This window comes from Apodemus sylvaticus, chromosome 12 (assembly GCF_947179515.1).
Source record: "Apodemus sylvaticus chromosome 12, mApoSyl1.1, whole genome shotgun sequence".
NCBI classification, from domain to species: Eukaryota; Metazoa; Chordata; class Mammalia; order Rodentia; family Muridae; genus Apodemus; species Apodemus sylvaticus.
In genome coordinates this window covers 88,627,398-88,642,167 of record NC_067483.1, presented here as the reverse complement: position 1 = coordinate 88,642,167, position 14,770 = coordinate 88,627,398, and the positions used below count along the sequence as shown (strand labels likewise).

Genomic DNA, 14,770 nt, shown 5'->3' with positions numbered 1-14,770 from the left:
TTCCATGTTGCGGTTCATCACAAGAAGTCAGGACTGGAACTCAAGCAGGTCAGGAAACAGGAGCTGATGCAGAGGCCATGGAGGGATGTTTCCTACTGGCTTGCTTAGCCTGCTCTCTTATACAACCCAAGAGCACCAGCCCAAAGTAAGTACCACCCACAAGGGGCCCTCCCCACTTGATCACTAATTGAGAAAATGCCCCACAGCTGGATCTCATGGAGGCACTTCCCCAACTAAAGCTCCTTTCTCTGTAATAACTCCAGCCTGTGTCAAGTTGACACACAAAACTAGCCAGTACAATTGACCCCTTGTCAACTTGACACACAAACACATCACTATTAAGCCTCAACCCTTACTTTCTTATTCATCTCCAAGATCTAAATTACTTTAAAAGTCCCACAGTCTTTACATATTAAAAGGTCAATCACCTTAAAATGTCCAATATCTTTAAAATTCAAAGTCTTTTAAAAATTCAAAGTCTTTTAACTGTGGACTCCACTAAAATACTTTTTCTTCAACAGGGAAACATATTAGGGCACAGTCACAACCAAAAGCAAAACTCAAACTCCAATGGTTCAATGTTTGGGATCCAACTCACGATCTTCCAGGCTCCTCCAAGGGCTTGGGTCACTTCTCCAGCTCTGCCCTTTGTAGCACACAGCTTGTCTTCTAGGCTCCAGCTGCCTGTACTCCACTGCTGCTGCTGTTCTTGGTGGTCATCTCATGGCACTGACATCTCCAAAACACTGCTGACTTCTACTGTAATTAGGCTTCACCAATAGCCTCTCATAGGCTCTCTTCATGGTGACAAGCCTCTGCTCCTATGCATGACCCCTTCAAGTCCTGGGCCATCAATTGCAACTGAGGCTGCACCTTCACCAATGGCCTTCCGTGGCCTCTCACTGTGCCAAGAGCCTCAGCTGCTCTTCATGACCCCTTCATGCCTTCAAAACCAGTACCATCTGGGTGACTCTTACACAGTACCAAGTCCAGCCACAGCACAAAATACAACTGTGGCTATCTCTGGAACACACTCTCTGTGCTCTCAGAAAACACTTCCAAGAAGATTTCATCTCAGTGATGCTGGTCTCTTCTTAATCACCGCTAATTTCTTAGCTCCAGCTAACCAGCATCAATAGTCCCAGTAACACAAAGGTTTGCTTTAGTGGTTCTGGTATCTTGTTACTTACAGCTGATTCTTCAGCCCCAGCTAACCAAAACCACAGTAAACATGGTTCACATGTTTGATTACTTCACAATCAAAACATGGCCACTGTAAGAGTCTTTAATCTTCCCTCTGAAATTTCACAAGCCAGGCCTCCATCTTTTGCACTGTTCTTAACATTGTCTTCCAAGCTCCTACAGAACTTTCCACTGAGCTCTTAATATTCTAATGGCTTTTCTAGCTCAAAGTTCCAAAGACCTTCCACGGTCCTCCCCAAAACATGGTCAGGTTGTTACAGGAATACCCCACTACACTGGTACCAATTGTCTTAGTCAGGGTTTCTATTCATGCACAAACATCATGACCAAGAAACAAGTTGGAGAGGAAAGCGTTTATTGAGCTTACACTTCCATGTTGCTGTTTCACTAAAGGAAGTCAGGACTGGAACTCAAGCAGGTCAGGAAGTAGGAACTGATGCAGAGGCCATGGAGGGATGTTTCCTACTGGCTTGCTTAGCCTGCTCTCTTATAAAACCCAAGAGCACCAGCCCAAAATTAGTACCACCCACAAGGGGCCCTCCCCACTTGATCGCTAATTGAGATCACTAATTGAGAAGGGAAGAGAAGGGAAGGGAAGGGAAGGGAAGGGAAGGGCAGGGCAGGGAAGGGAAGGGAACAGCAAGGCACACATAGATACAAGCATACTGGATGAAGCTGAAGAAGGTTGCACTGCCATTTTATTGTTCTTAGTTCTTATACTTTCTCAAGATAATTGATCACATGGTTTTCTAAGCATTTTTTACATTCCATAAGTACATAGTTAAATAAGGCTTAAGGAATCACAACAGAATTGTTTATGTCTTTCCATTAGGCTAGTATGTGACTAAACATGCATTATCTGTTACTAGATCCATAAGTTCATTAAAAGTTTAAAGTAATAATTTTTGTACCTGACTAAACATTATCTGTTACTAGCTCCATTCATTCATTAAAAGTTTGTAGCAATCATTTTTATGTCATTAGTTAGCATAGGTTTTTGTCAAGAGGCAAATCATCTGCCTTGTGTCTTATTATTTTGAAATCTTGTATAAGACTAGTATTAGTCCATCATTTATGTTTTGTCCTTGCACCTACAATAAGTTTCCCATTCTCAGTTTATGACCCTTAGTTGCCAGATTGTGGCTTCATTCCTAACCTAGATGGAATTTGTTCCAAGGCTGTTTTCTTTCTCTAATGTAATTAGCCTGTGACACATGAAGGTCCATTTGCAGCTTTTGTTCTATAGGAGACTTGAGATTACTTGTATCAATTTAGAAGTTTTATAAACAGGAAAATGAAGTCATCAGTTCATCTATACATTATAACTACATGAAAGTACCATCTTCATATTGATTCTACAGGAAATCTGCCTAAGGGTTGGCAGATTTCCAGGAATCACTAGGCTATGTAAGAATGGCAGGAAAGGCATATGGGAAGCAAGAGGCAACCCTGGGATGAAGTTTCTGAGGACCCTGAGGACTTCCAGAGTGCATCCATTACAGTCATGCAAAACAGTGGGTCATCACCAGGAAACTCACTTGCTTGCATACTAGTCTTATACAAGATTTCAAAATAATAAGACACAAGCCAGATGATTTGTCTCTTGACAAAAATCTGTGCTAAGTAGCTTTTCCTAGATGGCTTCTGACAGCTCTTAATTTTAACAAGGAAAAAAGTCCATATTATCAACAATTAAAAATCTTTGCAGATTTTGCTTTGGCACTTGACAGTGTTAGCTCTAAAAGCTATTTCCCTTTTGGAAGCCTCTTCATCTGTGAATAGGGACTTATTGTGTCATCCATCACAAAATCATACAGGAGTTTGACCCAGGAGATGTGATGGGGGAGTTTGTCATAGTATTCAGCTGCTATTTTCCTCACCTAGAAGTTAAAGAAAAAAAACAAAACAAAACACAGTGAGTGTTACTGAGGCCTCAATATGATAGGCGAGTATCTGACAGGCAGAGGCACAAATAACCAAAGCAGCTAAGGGGCAATGCCTTTGTTCATGGTTCTTCAGACCATGAACAAGTTCTTCATGAATAAAGACAGTCTACAGACCACATGCACATAAACAGCTCTGTTATACTATACATTGAACTTAGGGCAAAACCAGCAGCATTCAGTTCACCCAGCAACTGGAATAGAAAGCCATCAATGTGTCTGCACTACAGTGATAAGGGAGAGATGCCCTTCCTCCACCTCTGCCCCTTGCCACCTGCAGCAGGTGGGAGAGATGGCCCTGGGGTCATGAGAACTGGAGAGCTAGTCCTGTCCTTCACTATCTACAGCACTTGGGAGAGAGGGCCCTGCACCTCACCTGGGCAGCACAGTAGAACTGACCCTGTGGAAGGGATACCAGTGAGTACGGGATGCCTGGCCCTATCACTTGCCTGCCATGGGAGAGATGCTCCCCTCTCCTGAGCCACCCATGGCAGGCAGAAGATCTAGCCCTGAAGTCATGAGAGTAGGAGAGCTGGCCCTGCCGCTAGCAAGCCCTGCCCTGTACCTGGCAGTACAGTAGAGTTGACCTTGCTTGTCTGCAGCAGCATTCATTGGGTGATCTATCTGGGGTAGTGCTGAAAAGCTCACACTGGTTGTATGAATGTAGGAGAGCTTGTGGGCCGACCAATTCAGAGACCACCCAGGCCCAGATCCAGGGCTTTGATTGGCCCACCCCCAAATCTACCCCATCTATGAACTGTTGAAGCACATGAAGTGACCAGTCCTACAGTTCCAAATCTGCAGAACCTCCATGACACAGGACAACAACAGGATATGCAAGAGGAGTCCCAGTGAGGATCCAATATTGATAGTCTAGCATAAGGCCTTGAAGCAGAACAGTGACTCATTGTGATAAATATTTGCAAGCAGAGAAGTATGGGCAAAAGGGCCCCACACTGTGGGACACACTGTAACACACTACAGCTTTCAGAAAGAGATGTTTTTTTTTCTCCTGTGGGGGGGTTGCAAGGGCAGAGCATGGATTTCAAGAGATGGGAACATAAGTGAGATCTGGGTGCATGATGTGAAACTCACAAAGAAACAATGAAAGGTCAAATAAATAAATAAAGCCATTAGTATCCCCAAACTGGAAAATGGCAGAGCCAGTCAGAACCTGGATAAACATTTAAGATATTAATTAAGACTGAATGTATAGTTAGCAACCAGGAAGATGCGAATGATGATAAATTATAAACATATAAAGGACATATGGTAGAAAACAATTAAGTTCTCAACATTATATATGGGTTATAAATCTTAGAGAAGTTATAAGCAATTTGTCCAATACAAGTCAGAGGCTGTCATAAACTCTGGATGAGTATGTCCTTTATAAAGTTGTGAGAACATGGAAAATGTTTGTTTAAAGGTGAGCCATGGGACCACTGAGTAGTTACAGGTACTTACTGCCAACCCTGAAGATCTGAATCCAATCCCAGAATCCACAGGATGCAAGAACAGAACCAACTCTAGAAAGCTGTCCTTTGACTCCCATACACACTCCATGAAATATGGGTGCGTGTGCGCATGTACACACACACACACACACACACACAATGTGTATAGATACAGATATAAGTATTTTGGTTTTTTTTTTCCAGACAGAGTTTCTCTGTGTAGCCTAGCTGTCCTGAAAATAGCTCTGTAGACCAGACTAACTTTGAACTTGGAGACCTCCCAGGTACTGGAATCAAAAGTGTATGCCATCGAACCCAGCATTGTATACAAGTTACACTTTAATAAAGTCAGTACAAGTCAGAAGAGTCGGAGGGGTAGCTCAGCGATACCATGTTTGCCTAGCATGCCTGCGGCCATGGTTTCATCTCTAGGAACACAAACAAGCAAAGGAACAAACAAAATACCAATTTTATTATTGCATCGCCAGCAATCATTTCATAGCTACACAGATGTAACTACTTTAGTTGACTGTAATAAATGACAGGAAATAGATAAGAAACAAAGTACGAAGTCCCTAGATATAAATCATAGAAAGAGCAAGGAAATCTGGACTAGTGAAAGATAGGGTTGTTTGTAAGATTAGCTCAGAAAAAGAAGAAAGCATAAAGAAAGAGGGACTTGAATAGTTGTGGGCGTACCATGGGCCTTAAGTCAAGATGTCTAAACTGAAGTTTCAGTATCCAAAGGGCTACAGAAAGTCACACATTCTTTTCCACATAGCTTATGTTGGAACAAATTGCTTGTTCAAAATATTACCAACTTTGTCTCTTGGGTAGACCTACTTAAAAAAAAAATAAAAATTCTAGGCTAGAGAGATGGCTCAGCAGTTAGGAGCACCTTCCATTCTTGTAGAGGGCTTGAGTTCAGTTCTCAGCACCCATGTGACAGCTCACAAGGGTCTGTAACTCCAGTTCAGGGTATATGTCACTTCCTCCGCCTTTCCTGAACACCTAATAAGCACGTGGCCCACACATGCATGCAGGCATTCATCCATGCACAACAAAATGTCCTTAAAATAAAAATTCACCTGACCAGTCACAGCAGAGATCAACAAAAGCCACACTAGAGATTCAGGGCAGATTGACACCAAGGCATTGGAGGCTAGTGTCATATTACACATGCTCAAGGTTACAGCCACACAGGTGCCGGCTTCTTTCCTCAAATACTTTATTGTAAAAATGTAAATCCCATCAAACAGTTGAAAGAATCACCAAACAGCTCTCATGCACCCTTCACCAGTTTGAAGGTGTGACGCAGGTAACTGACAGTTAGCTGAACACAGTTACCCTCTGTAATGTCAGTCTGCATAAGACACAGCCGCCTTCTTCTTCTTCTTCTCCTAGTGGAACCCATTGAGATGAGGTTGGAGATGGCATGCATGATTTCCAGAGAATTTAACACTGGTGTTTCATCCCTCAATATCTCAATGTATGTTTCCAAAAGGTGTCACTCTACAAAGCACACAACACTGAACTACCATACATTATACAAGCCTGTGCAAGGGCGAAGTGATGGTCCGTGCCAGGAACATAATAGAGCATTGCAAACAAATGTCTACCCGTTTTTTCAGAAAACTTAGGATTTCATGGTTCTCATGGACAAATCAACTAGCACCATGTGACTGTGTACTGCATTGTCACAAAGGAGTAACGCTATTTCACATGCCAGCACGCCATCTTGGCGAAGCCCACTAATTTAAGTGACAAGAGTTCCTCAAGCTCAGACTGCTCCTCACATCACAGAAGGATTTGATGTCTAATTCTGAGTCTGTGATGACTGAATGAAAATGGTCCCCATATGAAGGATCAGGAAATGTGGCTGTATTTGAGAAGGTGTGTCACGGCAGGGTGGGATTGGAGGTTTCAGAAGCTCACGCCAGGCCCAGTTTCACTCAGCACCATGCCTCCCTGCCTGCTGCCACACTCACTGCCATAATGATCAGGGCCTAACCCCACGATACTGTGTCAAGGCCCCAGTTAAATGCTTTCTTTTCTAAGTTGCCTTGGTCATGGTGTCTCTTCAAAGCAATAGAACAGTAACGGAGACAGAGTTATTTTACTGCATAACAGACTTTTACAAATCTTCCAATACTTCTGAATCCTGAGCTTTAGGATCTAAAAGATTGTATCCTTGGTCAAACTAGCCTGTCAGATATTAGATGATATTATGCTTTGAGTTTCATTTTGATGAGCAGAATTGGTTACTAAATGTACTAACTTTCATTAAACAATGAGCAAGTGAAGACTAATTTGAATTATATAGCTATTAGAAATGAAAATATTTACCACTTTACTTACCAAGGGCAGGTCTTTTCCAGGAATGTTGGGGAAGTCATGGTGTTCGTTATGATAGCCCACATTGAAGATGAATAAGTTCAGAGGCCCGTAATAGGAGTATGTTTCATGCTCCTTTAAGAACATGAAATGGTCCCCTACAAGATTGCCAGAAATTGGGTGCAAACCCAGACCAAGCAGCGAGGCTGCCAGCATGTAGACTAAAGATTTAATTCCCCAAACATAGTAAACTAAAATGTCAAAAGTGATCTGAACAACAGCATTGATGATTTCCAGATAAGAAACTGGTTTGGGGTTAATAAGTAGAGGTCTAAAAATAATAAAGAGAGGCTGCAAAGCAATCCAGACAAGCTTCCTGAAAGCGGTGCAGAAGAACCAGCGCTCGAGATCATGAGGAACACCCACATCGATGCCGTCAGCCCCGAGGTAGCGGTGGTGATCCATGTGGTATCTCTTAAAGGAAACCGAGTATGGAATCCCAATAGGGAGGTTAGCAAATATTCCAAACCAGCGGTTCCACAGCGCCTTGTGGTGGCCAAAGGGGAAATTATGAGAGATCTCATGAGAACCTATAATTAGTGAGTGGTTAATAGTGCCACCAAATACATAGGCACAAAATAGGACCCATTTCCAGTCCAAGTCTTTGACTAAGTAAAATGAAGCCAACTGGACGAGAAGCATCACGACTATGATCCAGATCAGGTCAGGGTTGGGTTTCATCAAGGACTTTATCTCCGGATACTTTGCTGTAAGAAAAGAAAATACAAGAGTCATTAAGTGGAGATTAGTGTAATTATAATTGTCATCAAGTATATTGAAGTGAACACATTGAAGAAATTATAGTTAAAGGAGTTGGGGAGATGGGTCAGTGGGTAAGAGAACTTATTGTAAAAGCACCTTCCTGAAAGCACGCACTCTGGTAACTGAAACTGTGTCAAAGATCTAATGACAAAGTCCCAAATCTCAAAAAATAACATTGAAATTAATCCTCATGACCTCTGTGTTTTTTTTTTTTTTTAAGATTTATTTATTATGAGTAAGTACACTGTAGCTGTCTTCAGACACACCAGAAGAGGGCATCAAATCTCATTACAGATGGTTGTGAGCCACCATGTGGTTGCTGGGATTTGAACTCGGGACCCTCAGAAGAGCATTCGGTGCTCTTAACCGCTGAGCCATCTCTCCAGCCCGCCTCTGTGGTTTTTAAGACACTCCAAGGATTTGATAAAAGGAAAAATTCAACTACATACGGATCTTTTCTTCTGCAAACAATGTCACCGAAAAAGGGAAACATGTTGACAAGGGACCTTTATGTAGACTGCATAGGAACTTTTAAAGCTTGCACAAATGAGTAAGAATTCAATTTAAAAACTGTAAAGTTGGTGGCTCACAACCACATGGTGGCTCACAACCATCTGTAATGAGGTCTGATGCCCTCTTCTGGTGTGTCTGACGACAGCAACAGTGTACTCATAAAAACAAATCTTTTTTAAAAATTGTAAAACTGAACAGATATTTCTCCAGCTGATCTTGGCTGTCAGCTTGATTACCTGGGAATCAACTTAAACCCAGCAGCTGGGCATAGCTGAGGGATTTCTCTCTCCTGGAGTGCTTGAAGTGCACAATCCATCCTGAATCTGAGGCAAACGTTCCAGCGGCAGCCCACACGAAAGGACACGGAGGAAGCAAGCTTTTGCTTTGTGCCTGCTTGCCCCCACTCTCGCTGGCAAGTTTATCTAGCCTGTCGCTGAGGCACTTCTCTGCTGGCATTGGGCCCTATCTCTTTGGTATTCCAATGTAGAGGGAAGACCTGAAGCTCTCTAGGATGCCTCTGGGACTCCAGTACCAGAGTGTGACTGCTGAGACATTCAGTCTCTTCAACTGAATAACTATTGTAACCTTGGCCTTTCCATCAGGAGACAGCCATTGCTGGGATGCCCAGGCCAGCAGGATTAAGCCACACTAACAAACCTCTTTCTGTCTTTGCTATCCCTGCACCAGGATCACTCCTCTGTGCCACTGTGCCTGGCTTGCATCTGGGAGCTGGGCATCTGAATTCAGGTCATCATGCCTGCATCACAAGCACTGTATTGGCTGAGCTATGTCTCTATGGCTGCTTCATTCTTATCTGTCATAGCTTAACAATGAAAGCACTCTGCAAAGACGCCACTGTCTCTTTATACTTGCTGCTTATTGATGGTCATATCCATTAATCCCACAACTTAGCTATTGTGAATGTCACAACATACATGAATGTGCAGGTTTCTCATTTATATGCTGACTCCATTCACTCTGAAAGTGTAGCAGGAAGTGGGAGAGAGGATTGTGTGGTAGATCTATTGTGAGATTATTATGGGAGGAAAACCACTATTTTTTTTTAAAAAAATTAATTTTTAGAAAATTCATATTGTCCTCTGTAGTAAGTGTATAGTTTATGACCCCCATAGCAGGGTGCAGGCAAGCCTTTTCTCTGTTTATGTTTCTATGGTGGCTAAGCCTACTGTAGGATGGTGAGGAATTTTTCATATACATCCTTACCATTTGTAGTTCATTATCAAGAAGTGGCTCTTCAGACCACTAACTCCTTTCACACTCCGGTTACTTGTGGGTTTGTAGTTTTTTAGAAATCCTTGTGTTTTCTGGATATTAGCTTTCAGTCCAATGGCTAACTGGCGAATCTTGTCTCTCCACAGCTGTTATTCCCTTTGCAGAAGCTTCCGTGGTTGGCAGAAGCCCACTCATGATGTGGCCGTGCTTGCCTTTGGGCTGTGTGCTTCCTGCTGATCTCGCCTGTGTTTTACCCTGGCAGCCTCACATCTTAAGATCGGTATTTGGCACATTTTGAGATGACTTTTGTACAGTGTGGCAAGAGTGGATTTTCAGTGTGGTGTGTGTGGATCTTTTTGTGTGTCTTTAGGGTTTTTTTTCCCAATTCCTGGAGTCTATTTTTCTTCTTTTTAAGACAGGGTCTCTTTGTGTAGCCTTGGCAGTCCTATGATGCTCTCCATAGATCAGGGCTGGCCTCTGACTCAGAGCCCTGCCTGCCTCTGCCCTAGTGCTGGGTTACAGGCAGGTGTGACCACTGCCTCTCACCATTTAACTCTTTAATCTACTGTAGGGTGGGGGCTGATTTCAGTTTCTCTTTCTTCACTATTTATTTTTGGAATTCAGAAAAGGTGCAAATTTTAGAAGGCTGAGAGTTCTCTATGTTGCCCAGTTTGAGCTCAAACTTGTGGGCCCTTCATAGTTCTCCTGCCTCAGTCAACTGAGTATACAGGAGTGCACCACCACACTCAGCAAACAAGCTAAATACTCTATGTATGTTTGTATCTTTTTTTTTTCTTTTTTTTTCTTTTCTTCTTCTTCTTTTTTTTTTTTTTTTTTTTTTTTTTTTTTTTTTTTTTTTTTTTTTTTGGTTTTTTGAGACAGGGTTTCTCTGTGTAGCCCTGGTTGTCCTGGAACTCACTCTGTAGACCAGGCTGGCCTCAAACCAGAAATCTGCCTGCCTCTGCCTCTGCCTCTGCTTCCCAAGTGCTGGGATTAAAGTGCGCCACCACTGCCTGGCTGTATGCTTGTGCCTTACTAGGTTACTAATTTGTTGGCAGCTCTGGAGGTTTGAATGAGAAGATTCCCCTGTAGGCTCACATATTTCACGCTTAGTCCCTATTGATGACCTGATTGGAAGACATGTAGCCTTGTTGGAGTAGATGTGTTCTTGTTGGAAGAACTGTGTTGCTAAGGGTGGGCTTTGAGGTTTGAAAGTATCACCTCAGGCGCAGTGTCTCTCTCTGCCTGCTGCCTGCTGATCAGGATGCAAGCTCTGTCTCAGCTACTGCTCCACTGCCATGCCTGCCTGCCTGCCTGCCTGCCTGCCTGCCTGCCTGCCATGCCTGCCTGCCTGCCTGCCTGCCTGCCATGCCTGCCTGCCTGCCTGCCATGCCTGCCTGCCTGCCTGCTTGCCTGCCTGCCTGCCTGCCTGCCATGCCTGCCTGCCATGCCTGCCTGCCTGCCTGCCTGCCATGCCTGCCTGCCATGCCTGCCTGCCTGCCTGCCTGCCTGCCATGCCTGCCTGCCTGCCTGCCATGCCTGCCTGCCTGCCTGCTTGCCTGCCTGCCTGCCTGCCTGCCATGCCTGCCTGCCATGCCTGCCTGCCTGCCTGCCTGCCTGCCATGCCTGCCTGCCATGCCTGCCATGCCTGCCTGCCTGCCTGCAATGCCTGCCTGCCTGCCTGCCTGTTTGCCTGCCTGCCTGCTTGCCTGCCTGCCTGCCTGCCTGCCTGCCACCATGCTTCCCACCAACAGTGCTAATGGACTAACATCCCAAAGCTGTAAGCAAGTCCCCAGTGAAATGCTTTCTTTTATGTGAGTTCCCTTGGGCACCTTCACAGCAATAGAACAGTGCCTAAGACATCAGTTATCTCTCTTATTATATTAATTTCACTTATAAGTATGTGTGTTTTTGTCTGTGAAGTTGTGTGTGGGTGCCCATAAAAGCTGGAAGAGGGTATTGATTGGATCCCATGGAGCTGAAGTTGTAGGTGATTCTGAACCACCTAATTTAGGTGCTGAGAACTGAGTCCAGCAGTACGCACTCTTAACTGCTGACCCTTGTTTTATCAGTTCTAATAGCCTTTGGGTAGAGTCTGTTTTCTTATATATAGAATACTGTGGACAAACAGAATTTGTGTTTCTCCTCTTTCTTCTGCATGTTTGCCCTTTCTAAACCTTGTTAGGCTTATACTGCATAAGCAGTGAGGGTCCTTTTTTCCAGCAGGAACAATGGAGGCTACCAGAGAAAAAGAAGGTTTCCTTGGGCAAACACAAAGGAATCTCCACAGAGTTTAAGATAAAGCCCCTGAGGAAGCCACTTGCCCTAAAGTCATGTTGAAGGGCAAGGAGGAAGCTTATCTGTGAAAGATGATGCAGGTGGTGTATAGAACTGGCACTGGGATAGCTAGGTTGGTAAGGATAGCTGGAAACTTCTATACCGGCAGAGTCATCAGAACCCAGGGTACCAATGCTGTAGGCCCAGACCTCCACAGCGTTTGCAGCTTCTCTGCTTCTACAGGTCCTCAGTGACAGATACTTTTGTTAAATTTAACAGGCTTCAATCCACATTCTGGAAGTTGGTAAATGGGCTAATCTACAAGCCTGGTTAGCACAAAATCAATAAGAAGAGAACTTCCCCGACAGACAAATCTTTGATTGCTCAAATTCCTGGGAAATAGGCGTCATCCGCATGAAGACTATAATTCCTGGGATCTATACAATTCAAAGGAGCAAATAACCTCCTGTGACCCAAATATCTTCTCCAAGAGGTGGAACAAAGGGAAAAAAAGACACACATTCACTAGAAGACGGAGATGGACAGACAGGCTCATGTGAAGAATGGAGGAGGTGTTGCTGGGGGTATTTCTGTAAGCAGGTCAGTTAATAAACAATGACTGCTTGTTGGGGGGGGAGGGAGGGGGCAAATGAAAGTGAGAGGAGAGAGCTAGAGAGAGAGGGAGGAGAGGGAAAGGGAGGGGGAGTGGAGGGGGAGGGAGAGAGGTAATGAGAGAGAACAGTAAGTGGCCCCTTTGCCTTCCTCCTGACTGCAGAGCAAGTACAGTACTGGCTGCCGCCTCACATGGCTGTCCCAGCGGTCGGTCAGCCATCGGCTGCATCCCCAGCCCCACTCCCATCAGTTCTATGCCCAGCACTTCACTCTCAGCGGTCTCTGCAGCCTCCATTGCTAAGAACCAGTTTTGTTCCTTTTCTGGCATCCTATCGCCCTGTTTCACATAGAGGTTTAGTTTGTTTTGAGAGTTTAGAATGTGTTTGGTAGAACAGGCATCTCTGCCAATTTTATGACGTGGACCTCTTAGAAAGTAATAGACGTTTCAGAAATACGCTGTCACTTCGATGTAACTCCAACGATGACCCTGGCTTTCTCATCCATGGCCGTCCATCTCTGTTCTCAGAAAGGGAATACTGAGCAGCACTCAATGCCTCTCCAAAAATGAGAAGTGTAAAGTAAATTTTGAACCGATGAAGGGAGGAAGTTTGGAGGCAGGAGCTCTGGCCCTGATGCTGGCCTTTGAGGCACTTTGCTAAACCACGAAGCCAAGGTGGCTGCTGAGGCAGCACTCTGGGAGTGGCCAGAGGCTCTAATTACACAGACCAGGAGACAAAGCTTAGCAGGAGAGCCAGAGAATGACAGGGAAGTCACAGGTTACAACAGATTTGTGAACTCAGCTGCTATAAAGAAGACATGGTTTAGACAGTACTCGTGTGGGGGCAAAAACTCCAGGACTGTATTTGTGACTTATTGTATAACCGGTTATTTTAGTTTTTGTTCTGTGGAAAGTGTAAAGCATTCCAACAAAAGATTTTACTGTCATCCGTTGTCACCCATGCTATTGATTGCTAAATGTAATTGTTTGATCATGACGCTGAATAAATGTGTCTTTTTTTTTTATGTGCTGTGTAAAATTAGTCTACTCTGAAGCCATCTTAGTAAACTTCCCCAACAGTGTGAAGCTAGAATTTCTTCAGGATGGTGCCAAGTTCCATTTGGAATTTATTTATGGTTGCTTGGGTGGAGAAGACATTGTCTTCAAATTCTTTGGTGTTGTTAAACTGCCAGTTACCATAGTAACTTTTAATTTTTAATGAGTTTCACCATTGAAAGGGTCATTCAAACAGGGTCACAACTTGGTTATAAAATGGTTGTTGGCACACCCTATGCAATATCAAAATTGAATAACGGTACCAGATAAAATAACAGATGGGAACGAAGCTTGTGTATCAACCATTTCATGTGTACTCAATAAATGATTTAATTCTCTTGGAGAGAGAGAGAGAGAGAGAGAGAGAGAGAGAGAGAGAGAGAGAGAGAGAGAGAGAGAGAGAGAATGAATCACGTGTTACCCCCTCACACTCATGCTCTCTTGTGTAAACCAAATGGGACTAGAACTCAGGATGAACCACATGGCTCTGCTTCCTGGGTGCTGGGATGAAAGGTGGTTGCCCTTTCCCCAGGCTAACCCAAAGTCTCTTAAAGAGCTGTCCTTAATAAGCAACTTAAAGTTTCAGTTCTGTCAGGAGGGCAGATGTGAGCACAGCGGGACCTGCCTTCTCTAACAGGTCCTGGAATCACAGGGTAGGATGCTGGACCTGCTCGTGCTGTCTCTCCTTAGGACTGTGTGTGTGTGTGTGTGTGTGTGTGTGTGTCAGTGGCCCTGGGGCTCTTCAGCACCATGTCATTTGTTTCTTATGCCTGCTGCCCGGCTTTGTGCTTATCCTGGAGCCCTTTGAGGAGGCACTGAATCCAACCCCTCCATGCCCTCGGCAATCTCTCGCGCTGGAGAATCTTGCTGTGAATGGAGAGCCCAACCAAATGAACCCTCAGCTCTAAGGCCAGCAGAGGGGAGATGAGTCAGGGTCCAGCTCGTTCTTCCCAATGAAAGGCCAGTGCAGCACAGGGCAGGTAGACCCTTTCCCAGGTTTCCATACTGTGTGCTTTGAGCCTCCTGAGGATGTCTTGCCTGGGCCATCCCTACCAAGCCTTAGAGATAGAGAGTTGGGGAGGAAAGGGAGATGTCAGTGCCTAGCCTTAGGCATCCCTGACCTTACCCCCTTCGTCCCCCACCCACACAATCTCACCCAATATCTCCAGACGTCGATCATTATGCAGCTGATCAGTATAGACCCACTCAACATCTTCCAGTGGTGCCTGCTTCCTCATGGCTGGTGTGCACAGCTGCCCTAGGATCTGCTCTGGTGCAACTCCGTAAATGTGATGTTATCGATGGCAGCTGTGGCCTGTGTCTGT

The 14,770-nt window shown here is 44.5% G+C and overlaps 2 protein-coding genes across 2 annotated transcripts in view; both read right to left on the bottom strand.

Annotated features, from left to right (window-relative positions):
- The window catches only part of LOC127697612 (sphingolipid delta(4)-desaturase DES1-like), a 24,911-nt gene extending 17,893 nt beyond the window's left edge, over window positions 1-7,018 (bottom strand). Inside the window, exon 1 of the mRNA XM_052200876.1 lies at window positions 6,959-7,018. The gene's annotated coding sequence lies outside the window, so the exon portion shown is untranslated. The remainder of the gene's footprint in view (window positions 1-6,958) is intronic.
- On the bottom strand, window positions 1,846-14,770 carry LOC127697613 (sphingolipid delta(4)-desaturase DES1-like). Its single transcript, XM_052200877.1, has 3 exons — window positions 14,602-14,770; window positions 6,959-7,701; window positions 1,846-3,083 (listed from the first exon to the last, which is right to left on the bottom strand). Exons 1-3 carry the CDS (start codon window positions 14,681-14,683, stop codon window positions 2,949-2,951), a joined length of 960 nt encoding a protein of 319 aa, XP_052056837.1. The 5' UTR covers window positions 14,684-14,770; the 3' UTR covers window positions 1,846-2,948.